The sequence below is a fragment of the Tiliqua scincoides genome, chromosome 4 (genome assembly GCF_035046505.1).
Source record: "Tiliqua scincoides isolate rTilSci1 chromosome 4, rTilSci1.hap2, whole genome shotgun sequence".
NCBI classification, from domain to species: domain Eukaryota; kingdom Metazoa; phylum Chordata; class Lepidosauria; order Squamata; family Scincidae; genus Tiliqua; species Tiliqua scincoides.
This window is the reverse complement of record NC_089824.1, coordinates 191,142,590-191,166,929: the sequence shown is the minus strand read 5'-3', so window position 1 is coordinate 191,166,929 and position 24,340 is coordinate 191,142,590. Positions and strand designations below refer to the sequence as shown.

Below are 24,340 nucleotides of genomic sequence, written 5' to 3'. Positions count from 1 at the left end.
CTCTCTCCAGCATCTGAGGGGGTTCAGCTACTGTCTAATCACATCAGGGAGACTTAGCAAAACTGCCTTTAAATGTATGGATCAATTAGACAGTAGTGGATAGGCACATAAGCTGGGAGAGATGTGCGTGACCACCCTCTTCTCACATGAAATGACAGTGGGCCAGCCAGAGGATGAGCTAACCATTGGCTTTGCAATTAGTCATGTGCCACTTATGCCCTTTTGTGGATTTTTTAAAATCTTAATAACTTTGGAGACAATTCTATTTGCCCCAAGTGCAAAGGGCAGGACTAGAACAGACCTATTAGAGGCCAGTATAGTTCTCTTCCTTTCCATCATGCTGCTGCTGTCAATGTTTGAACAGTCAGGTCCAGGACAGCACCTCTCACTAATGGCATAATCCTCTGCAAGTCTACTCAGAAGTTAAGTCTCACTGTGGTCAACTGGGCTCACTCCCAAGAACATGTGCATAGGATTGTAGCCCAAGACATTCAGCAGCCATCTCATACCCAAGGTCCCCAATGCATTCACTACTCACAGCAGAAACATGATCCTAACTGCCCACTCAGGTCATGCTGCTAGAGAAGAAAGAGAGAGCTTTCTCTGTGACAACTAGGTTATGAGACTCCTTTCTCCAAGAGATCCTGCTGACACCCTCCTTGATGGGATGCAGATAACAAGTAAAGAGCAATGGTGTAGCTACAGGGGGCACATTAAGTACCACAGGCGCCACAATGTGCCATGTAAGCAGCCCCCCCCCCACACACTTGAGGTCGGAGCCACTCCAGGCAGCACCAGCAACACAGAGGAGACACCTTTAGGTCCAGTGAGTGCCAGCACATTGCTGTCACTGCCTTGAATGACTCCAATGGTGAATGGGCTGCCAACACAGTGTATTGCAGTGCTTGCAGTACTTACTGGGCTCCCCCCCCAGCTATGTCACTGCTAAAGACTATCTTATTGCAGCATGACTTTTGGTGCATTTTTGTTCTTTCATCCTCTGGGTCACTGAATGTGTATTACTTGCCATCTGTAATAGTTAAATTACATTATTGTTATTTAATTATTACTATTAGCTGCCATAGGCATCACAGTAACGGGGAGGGAAGGTAGGACAGAATTCATTGAAATAAATGTGTGTCGAGGGGGCCTAAGTAGGAGGTGGTTGCTGAACACTTCAGTGTGGAGCTAAGGAAGATGTTTTCCTAAACAGAACGCTTGGTCTGAAACATAAAGTGCACAGAAGCAATGGTGGCCAGAAGACAAGGGAGTACGAAGGGAGAGCAATACAGGCCTTTAATGGAAATGCTTTGTACCATTCTCCAAATGCCAGGTAGGCAGGATTTTGCTTTCTGTCATTAATATCATACTTTTGAATTTGGAACCTGTACGAGAATGAGTATTCTTGCTTTGATCCTGATTTTTACTGTTAAAAATGGCTTGAGGATTTTAATATATCTTGGAAGAGCTATCCATAGACATGCCAATTTGACCAGTAATGATCCTGTTACCTCAGATGAAGAAATAGCTTTCAAAATGGATATGGAAAATGTTGGGCATGTGGAGCCCATAAGGATGATTTTTTTCCCCCATATTCAACAGATATATTCAAGGAGTGCTATTCGGGGAAGGAAGATGGAATGACTGCAGAAAGCATAAAGGAGATGACAGGGTATACTTTACTCCTAGACCCTTTAATTTACCTTATCAATTACATTAAGAAATATATTGCAAAAGAGGGGAAGGAATTAATTCTCAGTAGGATCGTCACAGCACGAATCAGTTTGGTCCAATACTGGAAGTCTCAGAAGTGCCCATATAAGACAGAATGGCTAACCAAATTATGATACACTGCTGTGCTGGCTAAATTAGAATCTTAATAAGGGGTTAGAGAAGGGAGGCAGAATTGAACAGTTTGATTGTTGAACAAGAGTGTTGCTTTACCCACAAAAAGAAAAGAATCTGCTTTATGGACTGGATAAAGAGTTTACTAATTTATTATAGAAAAATTATTCATAAGTGCATATCTACAGGGGCTTTTAGAAATAATAAATTATTCAAATTTTTCAGGTTCTGTATATCTTCCTTCTGTCTGTGTACAGGTTGAAGGGTTATGTTCTTCTTAATAATTAAGCAATGTTTAATACAACAGGGTTTGTTTTTGGTTTTTTTTAAAAAGGACTTAAAATCTTTTTTAGATTGTTGGTAGAAATAGATTTGCCAAGAAAGGTTCACTCTTAGTCTGCTCCCTGATGTTCTAATTTGCTATGTGTAAAGAGTTTTTTGTACAAAGGCCATTGCAGGAAGACCATATGTCCTGAAATGGTATAGCCTCCTTTTTCTCATTATCTGAATAGGCTTTAATTTACACATGACTAAGAGCCCAATCCTGAGCTCGGCGCTCTGGCTTTCTGCTGGAGCGCACTGTTGCAAATATGCCGTAAGGCACGTCTGCGAGGTTTACTGCCAGGTCAGCTACAGTGCTAGTCCAGCCCTGGGCTAGCGCCAGGTGGGCGCCAGTCCTCCACTGCTCAGCAGTCTCACAAATCACCAAGCCAAAGCACGGTAAGCGGAGGCGGGGAGGGGACTTTCCGGGGAGGGGAAAGGCAGGCAGAGGGGGGCGGGGAGGAGGCGTGACAGGGAGGCAGGAGGCGGAGAAAGGGCAGGCGGAAAGCATGCTGGGGGGGAGGGAGGTGGGTCCCGTGGTACTCTGCTCCACTGGATCCAAGGTATTTGTGTGGGGCTCGGCACCCTACATGAACAACCTTTACCTACCACCGACCTTTTGGTTGGCACTAAAGTCAGTAGCCCCATTGCGGGGCTGCTTCCCTTCTCCTGAGGTGCCACCCACGGCAGGCTGAGGCGCGCAGGATGCAGCAGGAGCCGTTCTTGGCGCTGCTGCAGCCACGTGCCCCAGGCAGCTCAGGATTGGGCTGTAAAAACTGAATTTTGGCCTTTTGCTTGGCTTGATGGTGTTCTGGACAAAAGGCCCCTATTTTCTAGAAACACCATCATCAGGAAAAATGATGTTTATGATCCCTCCCACAGCTGCCTTTTCCTCATGTACTCCTGAGGCTAAAGGCTGAAGATGTCATGAGTGTTCTCCTGAAAAAAGAAACGTGACTTGCCATATAGATCATTAGATTGTTTAGCAACCATCTAAATGTGTTACATCACAGCTTCCAGAAAACCTACAGTGCTCTCACACATTTCAAGCATTCAATCAGGAAGTACAACAGGAGTTGTGTTCACTGATGACCAAGCATTCCAACTCCCTTCAGAATGGCCTCCAGTTAAAATTATGTTTAAAATAAATTTTCAGCAAATCTTTTTTGAGATCAAAGTCATCCTAATGCTTGAGGTCCTATGGCATTTCCAATGATGTCACTGAAAGCATGATTAGCAGGTATCCACAAATCCACATGCCAGCTCACAGGGGTAAATGTCCCAGCCCTCTGCTGAGCAGGACACCCAGAACCTCATAGATTGGGCTCAGGAGGGGGATCAGTGCCACCGCTGGTGACAATATCCTAACCCCCTTCCCACACCTGATCCTGCAACACAGGTGCATGCAGACCTGTGCCAGCGATTTAGCTCTGATGCAGACCTCTGTCCAAGTAGACCTCCCCCTTACCTAGAGACCTCTGTAACTGCCCCCCTCCCACTATAGGATGCAGTGGTCATCATTTTGACACAGCTGCATTGACAGTGTCTCAATGTAAGGTACCTTCATATGTTCACATAAATGGTCCCCGTCCTCTACTGGAAATACCAACTGCTTCTCCTGGTAGGTATTTTAATCCCTTTATGGGTTCTTTACCTTGTCTCTCTCACTTATCTGGTTTTGATTCCACATGGCTAGATGAGTCATCTTGCCCCTTGGACTGGGGATTCGTTGACCTTTCTTCAAGCATTAGTATGTAAAATTATTGCTTACGTTTTCCCAGCAAAGAATACACAGGGCATCTAGCTGCTTTCATTATTCATGCTCTATTAATAATACACTTTGAGCTTCATTCCAAGGTGTACCAGGAAACTTCTGTTCCCAGTGACTTAAGCAGTTTCACTTCTGATGCTAATGAACTTCTATTATTTCCCTGACCTTGATAAGCAACAAAACAAAGAGTCACTAACTGTACCAAGCCCAGAACACAGCCATCAGGTATTCAAAAATATTTCTCTAGATCAGACTTTTTTGTGGTAACATTTAGACTTCCTATAAAATCCACATGGAAATGTCCATTGATAGTTAAGAATCATTCCCTCTCCGTACAGTTTCATCCTCCTACCTGACTGCACCTCACTGATTGCACTTCAAGCACCATAAGTACTTATAATAAAGTAATATAATAGATAAAAGGCTATTTTATTTCTTATGGAGGACTGAAAGTTATATAGCAACAACTTAAATTCATGGGATTATGTACATGTTTAAAGAAAAGTATACAGGTGGAAGGGCTTGGATTTTATATCCTTGCATCCTCTAGCATGCCCTTCACATATGGGGCATGTCGCTTTATGGCTCGTAGGTTGCAGCCCTACCTCCTCCAGGAAAACTGCCTCTCTTCACCTTAGTTAGATCTTCAAGGTTGTTCCATCATGCATTTTATATTTTAATTTTTTTTCTCCCTGGATTGTTGATTGTAAACAAGTTTTTATTAATTTAATTTAACCGTTCTCCATCTATGTTATTTGATTTCATTGTATCTTTCTAATCCAGGGGTGTCCAAAGTTTTTTGCTGGAGGGCCACATGGTCTCTCTGACACTATGTCGGGGGCTGGGGGGGAAAAAGAACTAATTTACATTTAAAATTAGAATAAATTTACATAAGTTTACAAAAATGAATATATTAAAGATGGAACTTATATGAATGAATGAAGGTCTTGCTGTAGCTCAAGGCCTATAAAATGCCATGCACAAAGCAAGGCTGGCCTTTCCTTTGCTGCTGCTACTGCATCACAGATGTGAAACAACAAGCAGTGGAGGGAACCCTCATCCACAGCTCACGTGAGACATCAAACAGTTGCCCTCACACTGAGAGCAGTTGTGTCAGGCCAGTGTGGGCTCCGACAAATCTCCAGAGGGCCAGAGGCTCATTGGAGACTGGGGGCTCCCTGAGGGCCGCATTGAGAGGCCTCAAGGGCTGCAAGTGGCCCCAGGGCCGGGGTTTGGGCACCCCTGTTCTAATCTGTTGGTCAGCTTCTTTGGGAGTCTGATGAAAAAGTAAAATACGAAATTATCCTATCTTTCCAGATTGATTCAAATAGGTTAAACTTGCCTTTTTCTGTTGTGTTTTGGAAGCTGAGTCCAAGAACACACTGTTATTAGCTCTGTTTATTAGTCTTGATTTTTTGTCTTTTTTGTTTTTAATTACTGTATAATCATACATTTTTTGGATGTTGTCATTTAATATTGCATACTGTTCTAGAAATTTAAATCCAGCAAGAGGATGAACCACCATCACCACCTCTTCTTGCTACTGCCTTTTTATGCCAGGACTCTGTCTTTTCCACCTCATGGTGGCCATAGAAATGTCAATGACCCTGTGAAGAGGTGTAGGAGGAAAAAACAAAACAAAACATGATTTGATGGTGACTTCTATTGTTTTTATATGTGGATTTTAGTTTGCTTATTCTGTTTTTATGTTTGTTGTAAGCCGCCCTGGCAGTCTCTACAGGGAAGAAGGGCAGAGATGAAATAATAAACAAAGTAGAGAAGCGGTACAAAAATATCATAAATAAATAAATAGAAGCAACAAGGATAAGAAGAGACAATGCATTTTTAAAAGACAAGCAGCATTAGCAAATCATATCTGACATTTTTTCATGGTGAAGGAACAAAGTTAATTTTTTGTCTGTCCTTGTTCAAGTGCTCAGAGCATTCATAAGATAAGGAGCTACAACGGTTAGACTGCAAGTCATGGAGAATGTGATGGAATTCATGTAAAAGACACCTTCAGAAATTAAAAAAAACTACTGGTTGCTTCTTTTTCTAGAGCCAAAACCAAGCCATTGAGCACTTATAAGACATTCTAATATGTGGAAAGAAGTGGAATAAGTGTCTATAAGTGTCTATAGTGGAAAAAGTGGGGTAAAACTATTTTAAAATGAATAAAGCAAGCAAGTACAAGGTTTTTCTTTTCCATTGAAGTCCCACCTGTCACCTTGTGTTTTTATTAAGTCTGTAGACCTGTGAGCAGTTACCAGTTTACTTTTATCTACATACAGTGCCCAATTCGGTCTAAATGTGTTGCTAAATATTAAAGGGTTGTGTTCTATTACAAAGGCCTACAAAATTGAAGGTCAGAAAAGTTTTTCCCAAACTTTATGGTGGTTTGATATGAATTTGGGGTGCCAATTCCAAAAATGACATCCGTTTTGCCCTATCATGTCTAGTCTGGGAGATATAGTATAGCCTCATTAGTGAATGGTTCAAGCAGCTTCCTCATGAGGAAGCCAAGGTTAGGCTTCTTCATGAGGAAGCTGCTTGAATCATTCACTAAAGAGGCTATGCTGTGTCTCCAAAACTAGATGTGATAGGGCAGAACGGATGCCATTTTTGGAACTGGCACCCCAAATATACCTAGGAATTGGTGTAACATGTTTGTGAAGCAAAATGTGTGTTGGCCTGTGTTATTATTCACAGTTTTTTCCCACCCTTCCTCCAAGGAGCTCAAGGTGGCATACTTGGTCCTCTGCCCCATTTTGGTTGGCAACCTTCAGTCTCGAAAGACTATGGTATAAGCCTACAGCACCCGGTATTCCCATGCGGTCTCCCATCCAAGTACTAACCAGGCCTGACCCTGCTTAGCTTCCGAGATCAGACGAGATCGGGCATGTGCAGGGTTCTTACAACAAACCTGTAAATTATGTTAAACCAAGAAAAGTGACTTGCCTATGGTCACCTTGTGAGTAACATGGGAAGATTTTTTGAAAGAGGTTCTCCTCAGTTCTAATTTGACACCTGGACCACCTCACAAGAATAGTCCCGATAATAGCTACACAAGCAGTAAGCAGTTATTTTTGAAAGGAACAAAACCCCAAAAAGCTGAAGGGGACCCATGAACCTTAACTTGGCCTATTGGCATGCCTAAGATATCCTTAAACACGCAAAATAGAATTTAGAGAACAAAATGCTTAATGTAACTAAAGCTTAAGAAATTGAGCTATTTTCCTCATTTGCTAATCAACTAGGAAACTGGATGTTTATTATTGTTATTTTTATTGGTTCTGCAATGTTCATGACATTGCAATTGACAGTTATTGCTCTTTATGCTCAGAAAACTGAACCTTTCCTTTGGCAGCAATCAGAATTTACACTCTCAGTGGACACCCTGGACTGGATATATGTCTCACTTTACCATATCTGACAAGTACACATAATGTACTCCTGAAGGTGAACACCCGTTTTGGTTCTTGTCTCTGCTTTAATGTTAGTTTTACATCACAGTCAATCTCAGATCTACATATGAAGCAAGCACTTCACTTAAGAATTCAGATATCTGGACAAGACAAGGTGCCTGCCACAATAGCAAGAACATATTGCAACGTTACCCTAGAAGGCAGATACCAATTTCCATGTAGAAAAAAAGAAAAAGCCATATTCTATGTCTGCATATAAATCTTTTTGCAGGATTTTATTCCATAATATTTACTACTCTGACACAACCTGATCTAACAGAGAATATAAACTGGGTATTCTGTTATACCGAACATTATTTTTGCAGACTTTCCTCAATCTCAGGTGCAATCAAATTCCACTCAAGACAATGAAACACACCTGAGCATATCAGGAACGTCTCTGCTCAGGTAGCCAAGCAGCTAAAGTATTTAGGTAAGGTGCTAGGAATTACTGAATTTATTTATTTTATTATATGTACACCCCATTTTTTGGAAAAGATTGATCTTGTCCAAAGCAGTTCACAACAAAAATCCATCAGAAGATATAAATAGGTAAGCAGGTGGGGGGGATAGGGAGAGGAGGGGTGACCTTTGCATCTTACTATTTCAGCTTCATGTTCTTCTTGTGGTTTCTTCACAGTTGCTCTTGTTGTTGCCTGTTCGGTTGGTTTATTCCTTCTATCCATTTTTAACTAACTAAAACCAACTGCTGAATCTTCAAAAATTTAAAATAGGCCACAGTATTCTGATGACTGACTGCAGAATGATGTGCAATGCTATTATTTCTACATGATGAAATAAGCTTCGCTATATACTGCGGCATTTGTTAGGACCCAATGGAACCCTGAGAAGCTGCACATATCAGTTGCTGGAGGCAATGGGATGGTGTGGCTGAGTGGTAAAGTACATGCTTTGCATGCAGAATGTCCCATAGTCAAACCCTGATATATGCAGATTGGGCTGGGAAAGACCCTGGACTGAAATCCTGAAGAGTTCCTGCCAGTCTTGAGCTAGACTGATCAATGACCTGTCTCTGTATAAGGCAACCTGATATAGTCATCTATGTACATAAAGTGAAAAAAGCATCTCAGATGGTCATCCACAGTTCTCACTTCCAGCTGCCATGGGCTGATAGCTGCTACGCAAACATAAGGACTTCCTTTCAAGAAGTGTGCCCTAATAAAAACAAAACAGGCACAGAACCAGAAAGATGATTTTTGCTACAGCTACACATGGTGCTTCTCTGGCCTGCAAACATTAAGCTCTAAAGAGCAATGCACATTTCTAATAAATTGCTTAAAGCTCTAACACAACACTCTTTCTACACCATGGCTTCCTGAAGCATCAGGCTTGTATGCCATAGATACCGGAGAGCAAAACTCACAGACATTGAGTGAAAGGAAGCCTGACCATCAAGGACAAGAGAATCACAAATACTATAAGTGCAATGAAAACGAAGACTTGTTCTTATGGAACTGCAATCACTAATCCACATCTCAACTGCATATGAAAGTCAACTGTGTGTGAAACATCAAAATGTGGAGAAAGAAGCATATGACATCAGAGCCAACACATCATGTAGTGTCCTTCAGCACACATTTCCTTTTCTATATCTTCCTCTATAAGTGCTGTTCTAAAACAGCAGAAAACATTGTATGGCCCTTACAGATATTCACGGGGAAGCTGACGTCTGAGCTTCTGTTTGATACCTTCATTTTACGCCTCCTCACTCCACTGTATCCTCAGTAATGCATAAGTAATTTGATTATAAATAACAGGGTAGCAAGTATGCAAATAATGAGCATTGCTCAATACCCTGCATGGAGTTAGCCTGAAAAGATCACGAAGTTTACCTGATTTGCTGAGAGGAACTCCTGGTTATTGTCATTCATTCCCATATACATGTTCTCTCCGTCAAACTGAAAAGACAAAAGAAATCAGAGGTTATCAAGCTGCTGAGCATGCCACCTGTGCTTTCCATTGCCCCAGAAGAGAAAACAGTATACCTAATGGTAAAGTTATTTTCTAATACAGATCTTGGATCTCAATGGTTATAGAAACGGACAACAAATAAACCAAGAATTGTAGCACTGGTCTTGCAGAAGATACTGATGAACTGAGCTAAAGTACTCATTAAAGTGCCTCGATTTGAGACAGGGTGACAACACTATCAAAGACTCTGCCAAAGACCTACTGCTACCAATACAAAAGAAAAACAAATTATGGCCCAAACCACCCTAAGAGATGTGTTGGTAGAATGCACAGAGAGCACTTTGTAACAGCATGTCAGGCACATCAGCAGGAAGGCCAGAGCCAGTGGTCCAGAGACACCTGCCGGACCAGGTAAGTCCAGTGCAGGGACAGGTGATGGCTGGGAGGGGATGAAATGAGGTCGGGAGAGGGTGGCGATGAGGGCAGTGGGCAGGCAAATCAGGCCCAGGAGGTCAGGCAGGATCAGTGACAGCAGTGGATCAAGGCAGACTTGTATCAGCTATAGAACTGGTGCAGGTTCAGATTTACCCACTGCTTGGGTTTACCCCAGGGTAGCCAAAAATCTCCTGCACGATGTAGTGCGGCCTGTGCTAACATCACTGCATTGCCATGTGGGGATTTAGTTAAGATTAAGCTGGTAGTAAACAAGGATCTTTCCCTTTCATATAGCTGATACCATATTATAGATAGGCAAGAATGCTGGTTCAAGGTTCTATATTTATGATTTTACTATATCAGTCTTGTTGAATTTTCATATAAAAGGAAGTGGAGAATTACAATTCCAAAGCCACGTTACTCAGTAAATGCATATATGTCTAAAAGGAACTGCAAGGGCATTTGAGACAAAAATTAACCTGTGCCTTGTTTTTTACTGCTTGTATCTCTCTCTTTTTTAAAAATAAATTTCCCACATTTTACACTATCTTTTCAGCAAGAATCTGTAATTGCTACCAACTGAAATTTTACTCTAATGCATAGGTAGGGAGCAACACAGCAAACCAGTGCATACATGGTGAAGAATCACATAATTATTGAAAATGCAAGCGTGCTATGAACCACCATGAGAACCTGAAGCAATCACCCCAGCAGCTCTCATCTTTCTCTTCTGAAGCCTGTTCTTCTTATGATGGTCCCAATCCCAAACACATTTCAGCAACAGTGCAATCTAATGTAATTTCTGCTGTAAGCTCAAAGAGAATTTGAAGGTCTTTTCTTTCCATTAGAGTCAAGCCTTCCCTTCCCTTGGACACCAGGAAGAGACTGAATGCCATGACAAGGGGGAGAGGCAGCTGACATTAAAAAATAAAATAAAATTCTGAACTTCCACACAAGAGACACAAATAACGTCAACGGAACCCTTTTTTTGAATCAACTTCACCAGCTGATAGGATGTGAGCTTCCGTCTTTGTGGAGCAACTATTTAAGACACAGTAAGGCTACACTGACAAACACAACATCTCTAGAGGAAGGTAGAGGCCAGGGGGCGTTTATAGGGGAACAGTGAAAGTGTACTTATCTCACTCTTTGGTTTGCCACTTTTCTTTTGCAACCCATCCCTCCATGCCACTTCTCCTTCACCTGGGTTGAGAGACTGGTAGGGGAGAAAGCAGCCAAAGAGGAGTAGTGGCAAAGACTCCTTCCGCCACCCAACACTTCTGCCCTACAAACAATCCCCCCCCCATTCATGATATTCCACACAGAAAGAGTCAGGAACTTTTGTTTCCCAGCAAAACTTATAATTCTGGCCTAAGGTTCCAGCTAGCAAGACATTAACAGAATGTCAAATGCGAGAATTTTTAAACAACTGAAAAAAAACTGAGAACAATAGCACTGATAGATATATCAATGAGTTGTTAATATACAAGCTGTATCATCACAATTAGCAACAAAGACTGTTTTCCTCCTTCCTAAAATAAAGTCTGATACTGAAAGAGCTGCTAAGTTTCTAGTAAGGCATAGCTAGCACTTCAGGTCCTACCCAATGGACTGGGTGCAATGAATTGTGTGCATTATTATTATTTTTATTATTATTGATAATAATAATAAATGCCACCATCTTCTATGCCAGTAGTTCTCAAACTGTTTAGCACCTTTTAGCACGACAATCTGTCAGGACCCATCAGAAGTGATGTCATTAACCTGGAAGTGATATCATGGCCGAAAGTGACATCATCAAGCAGAAAATTTTTAACATCCCCATATGACAAAATCAAATCAATGTGCAGTGCAATCCTGACTTAGCGCCTTCCTGTAAGTTGGCTAGGCTGGCGCACAGAAGCACACTGGCCTGCAGAGGCTAACTTAAGCCTCCACGCCGATGGAGGCACTGAGCATTGTGTCAACCAAGCTCAGTCAACCTAAGATTTTGGGATGGGTGGGGAGGAGGCAGGAGGGAGGCGTTCCAGGGCAGGGGGAAGGCAAGTGGTGGGCAGCCCTGGGGGCTGGCGGGTGGAGAGCAGGAGGCGGGACTGGGACCTAGCAGTTATGCTGGATCCCAGTCCCCGTTCCTGAGGAGTGTGGAGCGGCTTCAAGCCACCCCGCTCTCCTCGGACTTGTGCCACCTTAGGAGGTCACGCAAGTCTGAGGAGACCCATTGAAGCCAGGTTGGCTTATTCATAGGTAAGGGAAAAAGTTTACCCTTACCTCTAGCTGAGCCACTTTGGGCACCTATCCTGCACTGGATAAAAGCACAAGCCTCTTGGCTTGCCGGTTCCAGCGTAAGATAGGATTGAGCTCTAAGTAAATTAAAAGTTTATAATAAGTTTAAAAATTTGTTTAAAATAAAGAACTCTCCTAATACTCCCAAGCAGTTGCTAATCTGTTTAAAAAAAATCTCCAACCCAAAGGCTGCAATCCTATATGCTCTTACCCCAAGAGTAAGCCCCATTGACTATCATTGTTAGAAGCTTATGCACAGTAGCCTGTTAAAAACACATATTGGTAACATTTCCCCCAATGCATACCACAGCAGCATCAAGTCTAACATATTAAAAATAAAACACACATTGAAATGAATGGGGACCCACCTGAAATTGGCTCACGACCCACCTAGTGGATACCAACGCACAGTCTGACAAACACTGTTCTACACTGAGCAACAAAAAAGTGACAGAGTGCAGCTTACTTTTTTCTTTACCAAATCAGAGGGTCACATTTAATTACAATGCAAAGCAAAACATGTCTCCTGACAGACAGACAGACAGACAGACAGAAAGAAAGAAAAACATTAATGGTGTTTCAAACATCTCAGATTCTCCCCCAAAAATCCACATGGCAGCCTATCCACAGGCTGGGATTTTTTTCTGATCTAGGCTAATGAACAACCGACCCAAGGAACCTGTACCAGAGGGCCTCCTTGGGATCAGGAACAGTGTCAAGGCAGGGCTGTCACATCACATGTTACTAATGTGAGGTATAACGTGCAGTGTGGCCCTTCCCCTTGTTTCCTGCCACATCAAAGCCAGGGTGCTAAAAAAACCTAGCAGATGTACTTACAAGCTGCAACAACACAAGTTCAGCCTTCCCTCTCAACCCTCCCAATCACCAGGCCCCTGCTCAATTCCCCAGCACCACATTCTAACGGCTTCTGCCACTAGCTATTTATTCCCAACACATTCTATGCAGGAAGTTCTTTAAATGCAGGCCAAGGTCAAACTTGCTTACAGAACTAAGTCCCAGGAGCCCAGCAGAACCCAAGTACGTATATAAACTGCAATCCACCCCAAAGGAGCCATCGGTGCACAAATCTGACATCTACTGCTTGTCTCCTATCACGTTGGTCACACAGCAAAACAGACGCAATAGTCCTGGAATTAAACTAAGTCACAACTCCAGATCTTGGACCTGCAAGTTACCGGTCCCAGCACTGACAGTGGGATTGAGACACTAAAAATAGGCTTGGCCAGAAATAGACAGCAAACAAGGGATGCAGTGCATACACTGGTCAAAAAGAGCCTTGCAGATATTAAACGGATTTTTTTTTTCTTACAGCTGTATTTGTGCTAAACGTCTTCAAGCACCAGAAGTGTAACATCCTGCACCCATACACTGGAAGCAAGTGAGCTAACTGGGTTGGACAGTCTTGCTGTGGGAAGGCAGCCTAATCCTAGTGCAAATATACATAAGGGTCAGTAAAGATTTTCATTATTTTATTTATGTTACCAAATCATTTTTGCAGGGCTCTATATAATCATGCTAGTACTGTTCTAGTTTCAGGACCCAGTATGATAGCGGTTACCCTTCATGGTGTTTCTCTGCTAATACAGCAATTCTGCAAATCTATGTGCTTTCACTGGACATGTCTGTGGTGACAGTTAAGTCCCCTAATATCTCATCCTCACTATGGCTTTTGCTTAGCAGCTATGATATATTACCACATTTTTCTGATTATCAAATACATCTCTTATTATAACATGCCAAATGCTAAATGTCAAATATGAAATACAACTGGCTGTCAATTATATGTATATTACTCTTTTCTATTAATACCCCCAAAGTGGCTAACTTTACCTGCTGTCTCTCACAAAATGGTTGCAGCAGCCTACCAAGAGGTACTTCTCCCCCACATCATCTTGTGGGGAAGCAGGCAATAACCCACTGACCACTGAGGACAGCACCATTGGACAACAGTAGGGTAGCTTGAAGGGGACAAAACGGTAAGTACTGCATATGCCACAACATGCCTTGTAAGCAGCCCCTCCCACTCGCCATTGGAGCCATTCCAGTGCCATTCCCCCTCCCCCAGTTACGTTACTGTTGGACAACTTTGCAAAGGTGTAAAGGTGGCAAAATATTGTTAAATAATGGCCACCTGTCTGATATTCAACACGTAATCAGGAGAGGAAAAATTTGAGAGTTAAACAGTGCAAATTCTTATCAGCTTTTGCTCAGATGCTTTGCATTTTAGCTGTTAAGCACGAATGTCAGTAGAGCGACTTCAGTGAAAACACACAGGGAATCTCTCATGCAATGTCACACATAATTTAGGGATTAAAATGATCCACAATAGTGCAAGTCAGTGGAAATAACACTGCTAAGCCCCTAAGAAGAAGAGGCATCTACAGAGATGCCTTTGCAATTCTGGTGGGCAAAAGAGCCTGAGATGTAATGTAAAAGGCAGCATTTTAAATGCAACATTTACAGCAAAAAGTGAGGAAAAAAGTGATTATTTCTGGTTATCTACTTAATGACGTCAGTTCCAGTTTAACGGCATCATTTCTGGTACTTAGCGGGTGCCATGAATGCTGTTCAGCCCACTGTCGGAAACAGGTTTGACACCCCACCATAGATTCTATGACAGTAGTACTGGCATCAGCAATGGCAAAGATAAACCCGAAAGATCAGGCTGAAACCGTCATTACTCTCACTAGGGCAGCCATTTTCAACCAATGTGCCCAAATGGTCTGCAAGTGTGCTGCGAGAGTTTGGAAAGGGTCATTTATTAGTAGAGCCACTGGGGGGATGTGAGTCGTCGTCCCCCACAGCATGGTGTGCCTTGTCAATTGTCAAAAAACGGATGGTGTGCCTTGACAATTTTAGCACCGTCAGTGTGCCACAAGACAAAAAAGATCGAAAATCACTGCACTAGGGTATAAGTAGGGTGTTAGTCCTACTGAACCCCAAAACAGGAAAAGAATTAACTGACATGGTTGCCATTCTGAAACTACTTTAGAGAAAAATGCAGTAGAAAGGTGAATGTAGGGTTGCACCAAAAAGTGAGTCTTTTCTACTCCAAGTTTTACCACACAGCAATTTTTAGCAATTCAATTGATTGAATTCTCTCATAGCCTGTGCGCTCAATCCTCCAGTCATTCAAAACCTAATATTATCTGTCTCCAAGAAGAGCCTTCATTGCATCACCCCCATTCTAGAACCAGGGAAGCAAATGAGTTCATCATCATCTGTATGCCTTTTTAAAGGTGCCATTTCCTCGAAGCAAATGCAAACTCTTCCCTTATATAATTCCAATTTGGTAAAACATACTTGTTTTACTGCTTTATACTACTCCAACCCCCACTCTAGTAACTGTAATGAAGCCTGTCTTGAAAATTACTCTGCTTCTGATTGCCAACCAGTGAGGCTGAAAATCAACCCTCAAAATTCAGTGAAAACTTCAGAACTTCTTTACTGCAGATTAGATTTTTTTTTTTACCCTTCCAGGCAATAAGGGCACAAAAAAATGCATTATAAACTCTCCTACTAGGATATTTTTCAATTAAATGTTTGCCACTTTATGCTATAGCTAGGTATAGTAGCTAAATAACATGTGCTATATATTCTCATTACCATGGTGCTGCAGAATGCAATTGAAGACAATCAACTTCATCATTCCACACTGATTTACAGTAGAAACAAAACATTTTAATATTTTCCTTTTAGGATGGTTTTCTCTCTGTTTCGATTAGGCATAACTCCTCGTGCATGTTAAAATACTTATCAATTCGCAGATACAAGGACATACATTCATCATACTCTATTTCCAATAACAATTGATTTGATTCATCTTTAATCACCTAAGCATGCTGAACACTGGAAACAGTTTTCTTCCTAGTTCTGTTCATTCAAACAAAATATTAGCTTGGAACTATTATCTTAATAGCTAGTGCCTCAGCCCCATGCAATTAATGTATATCTCATGTGCTTTGTGTCTATGAAACAAAGGGGAACTTTAGAACAGAAAATAATAGAATCATAGAGTTCGAAGGGACCTAACAGGTCATCTAGTCCAACCCCCTGCTTGTAGCAGGAAATCCTCCTAGATTATCTCCAACAGGTGCTTGTTGATGCAACAGGTGCTTCAAGACCTCCAGTGAGGGAGAGACCACCATCTCCTGTGACAATCTGTTCCACTGCTGAACCACCCTTACCTGTTATCCAATCGGAATCTCTCCTCTTGCAGTTTGTACCCATTGGACCTAGTTCTTTCAGAGGCAGTTGAGAACAAATTTATCTCTTCTTCCATATGACAGCCCTTCAGGTATCTGAAGAGAGCTACCATATCCCATCTCAGCCTTCACTTCTCCAGGCTGAACATACCAAGTTTCCTCAAGCTTTACTCATAAGTTTTGTTGTAGTAGTAGTAATAATAGATATGGATGTTATCTATTCCCTGCACAACTCTGAAAAATTTTTTCTGTTCTACTTTAATTAGCTCCGTTTTTTAGATATTTTTTTTTACAATATACAACAGAAATTCAATAAGTTACTATCAAACTAGGGCTGAGTCTCTTGTAGCAGATTTTTTTTTTTAAGTTATTTGGCTCTATTGTATTGTATTGACAACCTTCAGTCTCGAAAGACTATGGTATCGCGCTCTGAAAGGTGGTTCTGGCACAGCGTCTAGTGTGGCTGAAAAGGCCAATCCGGGAGTGACAATCCCTTCCACACCGGGAGCAAGTGCAGTCTGTCCCTGGTCTGTCTCCCTGGCTATGGGCCTTCCTTCTTTACCTCTTTGCCTCAGACTGTTGGCAAAGTGTCTCTTCAAACTGGGAAAGGCCATGCTGCACAGCCTGCCTCCAAGCGGGCCGCTCAGAGGCCAGGGTTTCCCACTTGTTGAGGTCCATCCCTAAGGCCTTCAGATCCCTCTTGCAGATGTCCTTGTATCGCAGCTGTGGTCTACCTGTAGGGCGCTTTCCTTGCACGAGTTCTCCATAGAGGAGATCCTTTGGGATCCAGCCATCATCCATTCTCACCACATGACCAAGCCAACGCAGGCGTCTCTGTTTCAGCAGTGAATACATGCTAGGGATTCCAGCACGTTCCAGGACTGTGTTGTTTGGAACTTTGTCCTGCCAGGTGATGCCGAGGATGCGTCGGAGGCAGCGCATGTGGAAAGCGCTCAGTTTCCTCTCCTGTTGTGAGCGAAGAGTCCATGACTCGCTGCAGTACAGAAGTGTACTCAGGACGCAAGCTCTGTAGACCTGGATCTTGGTATGTTCCGTCAGCTTCTTGTTGGACCAGACTCTCTTTGTGAGTCTGGAAAACGTGGTCTTTTTGGCTCTATAATAGAGGACCATTTCTATTTTCAAATTGTAGGCAAGCCTGTGGATGGGCTCGGTTAAAAAACTGAGAGATCCCCTAACCCAATGTTTCTCAAACCTTGGGTTAGGACCCATTAGGTGGGTCACGAACCAATTTCAGGTGGGTCCCCATTCATTTCAATATTTTATTTTTAATATATTAGACTTGATACTGCCATGGTATGTGACTGCATTTGGGGAAGTGTTACAGATCTGTACTTTTAACAAGATACTATGTATATTTTTTTTAACAATGACAGTAAATGGGGCTTAATCCTGGATAGGATTGCAGCCTAGGATTGTTAAAAATTTTCCTGCTTGATGATGTAATTTCTGGTCGTGACATCACTTCCATTGGGTCCTGACAGATTCTCATTTTAAAAAGTTGGTCCAGGTGCAAAATGTTTGAGAACCACTACTCTAACCAACACTGTATCAGCATAATACACATCTAGATTAGGTCCTCTTGTCCAACCATTTTTGATACCTAGTCACTGAATTTTAGTTGTCACTCATGATGCAAAGTCTCAAAGCAAATGAGAAGAAGAAACCAGTAGTAAGAAAGTCCCCAGCTTCCCTCTGCTATCTCACAATGACTTTTGAACAATGACAATAACAAATGGACAAAGAATTTCATCCTCCTCACCCCTATGCCCAGTGCAGGGACAGTGCGAGACTAATGAGCCCGTATGGTAAGACTCTTTTGGTCATAGGGATAAAGATGGTAGTGGGCATGTTTTTTGAACAGTGGGACCAGGAACACTACAAAACTATGTGTTTCAAGAAAAGGCAAGCAGGCAAACTGAGAGAAAATAGATTATAGCAGTGGAGCACAGCAAGATTAAAGGGGGGGAGGATGAGATTTTCTCTCCTCCACTATACTCTTTTTATGAAAAGCCCATCACAAAAGACCATCATAAAATAGCAGGGGGAGAGTAACTGGCCCACCTCACCCCAGCAGTGTCTGTTCTAGTGGCTGTCTGCTGGCGCTGTTTTGCATCTTTTAGATTGTGAGCCCTTTTAGGACAGGGAGCCATTAGTTATTTGATCTTTCTCTGTAAACCGCTTTGTGAACTTTTAGTTGAAAAGCGGTATATAAATACTGTTAATAATAATAAATAATAATAATAATAGTCAACCACACTTTTTATGACACCAGGGCAGCTACCCACATGTCTGCGAGTAGCTGCCCCATCACATCTATTTTGTCTACAAGATACACAGGGCGGCCCTTGTTATCCACAGGGATTCTGTTCTTGGAATCCTCGTGGAAATCAAAATCCTTGAATGATTGGATCTGTGGATTTTGGGTCCCCAAATCCTCTAAACCTGACCAGAGAGCACTAATGTCAGGGGGCCTTCTCAGACCTCCAGAAGGCTGAAAATTGTGAAACCATAATTCACGGTTTTCAGCCTTCTGGAGGCCTCAGAAGGCTCCCTGGCCCACAGAAGATCTTCAGGTGACAACTGGAGTGCAGCCCTTGTCACCTCTGGAGGATACAGGTTGGACACACCCGCAGGTTTGGAACCTATGAATGATCAAACCCACTGGCCCTCAGTGCAAGATTTTTTTAAAAAAAATGATTGCTTCCATAATCCATTTTAGGATTTTAAACGGAATGAAAATGTGGGATATAATTGCCTTTAATTAATTAATCAATCAATCAATCAGTCAAAAGCAAAACAGCTACTTGGTTAGTGCCTATTCCAGTGTTTCTCAAACTGTAGGTCGGGACCCACTAGGTAGGTTGCGGGCCAATTTCAAGTGGGTCCCCATTCTTTTCAACATGTACTTTATTGATGCTATCATGGTCTGTGTCTGCGTTTGGGGAAATGTTACAAATCTGTACTTTTAACAGGCTACTCTGTATATGATTTTAATAATGATAGTCAATGGGGCTTACTCCGGATAAAAGTGGATAGGACTGAAGCCATTGGGATGTTTGGGGAATTTTTTTTAAGCAGAGCAGCCACTGCTTGAGCGGGTTCTTTTTTATGTTAAATAAATTTTTAAAATTACATTTATTATGAACTTTTACTTTACACTATTTAATTAATTTGATTTAATTTTGCTGTATTGGGGGGTATTAAAAATTTCCTTGCTTAATGATGTCACTTTCAGCCATGACATCACTTCCAGGTTAATGACATTACTTCCAGCGGGTCCTGACAGATTGTCATTCTGAAAAGTGGGTCCCAGTGCTAAAAAGTTTGAGAATCACTGGCCTATTCAAACCCAATGTAAACAATGGCACCTTTTGACCAACAATGGACAGGAATTTGCAAGATTCACACCCTGAATGAATCATTTAATAAAGTGATTGTAAAGTGATTACCTGGGAGTAAGCCTGGATAGGTTTGATCTGATTCACTTCCTTCCCAATAAAATCTTAACTCTTAGAGATTGCACATTCTTTATTTGCTTTATTTTTTTACAATTTTGAATAAGAGCCCAATCCATCCATGTCTACTCAGAAGTATGCCCGTTGTAGTCAAAGGGGCTTACTCCAGGTAAGTGAGGATAGGCTTGCAGCCTTAGTCATGTGAATATATATCACATTTATCCTGTGCAGATTGGAATATACAGTCGGCCTGCGTAAACATGAGGATTATGTTCTAGAGTCAGCATCTAAAGCTGAAATCATGTATACTCAAAATTACCTTGAAAATCCGTTACATCCCCCAAAATACTGTAATAACCACAAGAGGCACACCGAAACTGAGACTGCATGAGGGATCAACGGTTTCATTCTCCGATCTCATATACACTTGGACATATGTTTAGTAAGTGCAATGGCAGACGGAATTACGCACTATTTAAACTGTTGCTTTTCTCTGTTGTTGCTGTTTGTTCTTTTGTTTGCCAAGCACATATAGTTGTATATGCACAAGAGAAGTGTGTGTAAAATGCAGGCCACCTGCCTTCATCTAACAGCACAATCCTATACATTTATTCAGAAAGAATTCCCACCATGTTCAATAGGTTTACTCCCAAATAAGCAAAAGTATAAGCTTAGAACCTAAATTTTCTTTTTCTTTTACAAATTATTTGAAAATGTTTCAGAGATTTTAAATCTTTTCTCCCTAGTCTTTCTTTTTCACCATCCTGGCTGTAATATTCCTTCCAGCATGACTCCGTCCCGCAAAAGGTACTAAGGTCCATGTAGCACAGCATAAGCCATATGTACCATCTGCAGGGTTAATACCAGAACAAACACCTCCGAATACTGTCATGCCTACTTTGTCAATGCTCATTTTTGTCAAGTCCCGGGGATGTGAAATGTTTGCTTCTGGCCTGCTGCCATCAAAATCTCCTGCCCACTGGGCCACCAGTGTGTTTTCCTAAAAGAATTACTAAGCGTCGGCCCCCTTCTGGGAATATACCACTAAGGTTAGTCTAATCTCTTCTAACTGCAGTTTTCCCATTAAGGCTTTTATACAAACTCTTGCCCAAAGTGATCCACTTAGCATTATTCATTTGACCGTTGAAATGCATGCATTTCCCCTGAGTTGGTAATGTCAGAGAGGGTCAATAGTTCAGCAACAGATTTATTTAAACCCCCCAGAAAACTATAGTGAACAAAGTAGTAACATTTCTATATCTCACTGTAGCACTACTGAACCAGACTGAAAATCAAATTTGCTTTTAGCACTCCAGCATGTAAGATTGTTTCTCACGCTATTAGACAGCTATCAAAGCCAAGCTACTGCAAAAGCAGCCTGGCATTTGCTAAGGAAGAACTTTAAACTACTGTTAAATGCTATTATGACTCTCACACAATTTGCACAGATTACACCTGAACAATTGTGCTCATGTTTAATTTTAAGATTCTCTTTGGAAAAGACAGACAGACAGACAGACAAAACAACAATCCTAATGTATTTCTATTTGGAAGCTAGTCCCTTTGCATTCCCATAGCACCTCTCAGGAAACAAGCTTAGGATGTGCTTAGTGCAATTCACAATAACTATTATACACCATCCCATCCCATGCATGTTTGCACAAAAATAATTTCCACTGAATTGCAGCCTTAGATGGTTGTTGCATGTAATGGTTCAATTACCAGGGGTAGAGGAGACACTTAGGATTAATTGCTGCAAATTATAATTACAGGTGGGGCCTCAGTATCCGCAGATACTCGGACCTCCTGCAGATACAGAAAACCACAGATAAGCAAATCTGCTCTTTCAGCTCTTTTAAACCCTCCAAAGGTGACCACTGCTGAGCTCCAGTCACCTCCGGAAGGCTTTCTTAAGCTCACAGAGGCCCTGCACATCCACCTGTGGGCTTCAGAATGGCTGTGATGGTCAAAAAACCGCTACTTCCAGTTTCTCTCAGGAAACTGAATGTGACTTTTTATGCCTTTTAAGGCATTCTGAAGCCCATAATTTCCAGTTTTGCAAGGGAAACTGGTGCAAACTCATGGGATTTTCGATATCTGTGAGTTTTGAGTCTTTAGAGGAGATGAGACAAGATGGAAACTTTTTTTTTTTTGGCTGTAACTGTCATTCTGATGCCCGCAGAGGCCACAGGCAGATGCATGTGGCCTCTGCAGGTTTCTGAAAGCCTTCCAGAGGCATCTGGAGTGTAGCTCCTGTTGGAGGGTTGCCTTTGGAGGGTTCAGGTGCCTTTGGAGGGTGGAGGGTTCAGGTTGGGCCAAGTCTGGATCAATATGGGTTTGGGGGAACCACATTGAGCCAGATCTGTGGATAGATAATCTGTGGATACGGAAGCCCCACCTGCATTATTCTAATTTACAGGATTTACAGGATAATTTATTGTTTAATAAAATTGCTATAGGATTCAAAACCTTATCATCATGGCTTTTACTGCCATTTTATGTTGTAGGCAACTTTGAATGCCCTTAGGGGAGATAAAGCAGAGTAGAAATTTAGTACTGTCGTACTCACCGGAAGCAAGGGGGTTGAAATGGTTGCCCCTTAAATAAGGGGCAGAAAACAAGGGGAGAACAGTGAAGGAGGGCTCCACCAGGAGCCAGTCTAGGACATTGTCTCACCTCTTCCAAGGACTCAAAACTCTCAGATATCAAAAACCACATGAGTTTTTTGCAACCATATGTTCAAACCCCAGGTAGAAGATTTGGGACTTGGAAAATAAAAACTGATATAATTGGATAATTAATGGGAAAACATTCATACGACCTGCGAGCATTCTCACATTAATTATCCTTTCCAAGTATATCAATTTTTATTCTTCAAGTTCCAAATCTTCTTTCTTTCTATCTATCTGTCTAACCATCTGATTTGTAACCTGACTTTCTCCCTGGAGGGCACCCAAGGTGGCCAACAACAAATGAAATACATAAAATATACATAAAAACTATAAAGAATAAAAACAAGAAAAGAAACAGCAGTAGCAATAAAAACCAGCAGTTCAAAAACAATTAATTACTAAAAGAAAAAAGGAGCCATCACACCCTTTACTGGGTATATCAAAGGTTTTAGGCCTCACCGGAAAGTTAACAGTGAAGGAGCTGTTCTCAACTCAAAGGAGAGGAAATTCCACAATACAGGTGCCACCATCAAGAAGGCCCTATTTCTGGCTGCCATCCCTCTAACCTAGTGGTTCTCGCAAATTTAGCACCAGGACTCACTTTTTAGAATGAGAATCTATCAGGACCCACTGCAAGTGATGTCATAACTAGAAGTGACATCATCAAGCAGGAAAATTTTTAACAATCCTAGGCTGCAATCCTACTCACACTTACCCAAGAGTAAGTCCCATTTATTATCATTGTTAAAAGATGTAGTAGCTTGTTAAAAGTACAGGTCTGTAACATTTCTCCAAATGCAGTCACATACCATGGTAGCATCAAGTCTATTAAAAAGAAAATATTGAAAATAACGGAGACCCACCTGAAATGGGCTTGCAACATTCCCAACCGACAGTCTGAGAAACACTGTTCTAACCTCTCCCTTCTACCTGGGTTTTGAACATATGGTTGCAAAACACATATGGTTTTTGATACCTGTGAGTTTTGAGTCCTTGGAGGAGGTGAGACAAGGAAACACATGTGGGTTTTGAATCAAAATATTATTCTGTGGCAGTTATTCTGTGGCAAATGCCCATTTCCACATGCATTTCTGCACATTTGGTCTTCAAAACAGAGAGGCACACTTTTGAAGACCAGACCTCAGAGTTGGATGATGTGAAATTATTTGGGCTAAGTAAGTTACTTATCAGACTACTGTTGAGTCTTCTCTCTTTGAACTGATGTCTTTTGTTCCTAATTTGAGATCCACCAAGATAAATGAAGCCCACTAGCCATATATAGTGGGTTGCCAGAAATTTTACATGACTCATTTTTACTTGGCTCACTCACTTTTACATTATATTTTACATTTTACTCACTTGTTTGCTTCACAGTCACAGAAAAACCAGGAGGCTTATTTAGCTCCTAGCAAATAGCAATGAATAGATGGCTGGTGCACTGTGATCAGCATGGTGGATCACAACTTGTGCAGGCCTGGTTGCCGCATTCCTTTTAACAAAGAAAAAATAATGATTGTGCATGTTTTCCACACATTGGTTTCACACATGTGTACAACTTGAAACAAAACAAGGTTAAGTGATAATGGTACTGATTTCATATCGTACGCACACAATTACACCTTGTAACTCACAGGAAATGAAGGGTACACTTGCACAGAGAGAAATGAAGCCAACAAAGAATTCAGAGATTGCCAGCAGTTAACAGCATAACTGCTGAAGATAACGAGAAACACTGTTTTGTTTTTATTTTCTTTTAAGATAAAACAGTAGGGATTAAGATAAAAACTGAGACTAACTGCCCGATTCTGATTCTGAACTTGTTAAATGATTTTCAACTATGAATGTCAGTCAGAAGGAGGCTAAACTCTTACACAAAGGAGCACTTATGCCTTCTCTTCAATTCTTCTTGACTGCA

At 41.6% G+C, this 24,340-nt stretch overlaps 1 protein-coding gene and 1 pseudogene across 5 annotated transcripts in view; both read right to left on the bottom strand.

Moving 5' to 3' along the window:
* TOX2 (TOX high mobility group box family member 2) overlaps positions 1-24,340 on the bottom strand; it is a 294,999-nt gene that overhangs the window by 195,493 nt on the left and 75,166 nt on the right. For all 5 annotated transcript variants that reach the window (XM_066625152.1, XM_066625156.1, XM_066625153.1 and 2 more), the window contains exon 2: positions 9,255-9,320. In XM_066625152.1, the coding sequence (XP_066481249.1) occupies positions 9,255-9,320 (66 nt within the window). The remainder of the gene's footprint in view (positions 1-9,254; positions 9,321-24,340) is intronic.
* Positions 6,744-6,860, bottom strand: LOC136650447 (5S ribosomal RNA; annotated as a pseudogene).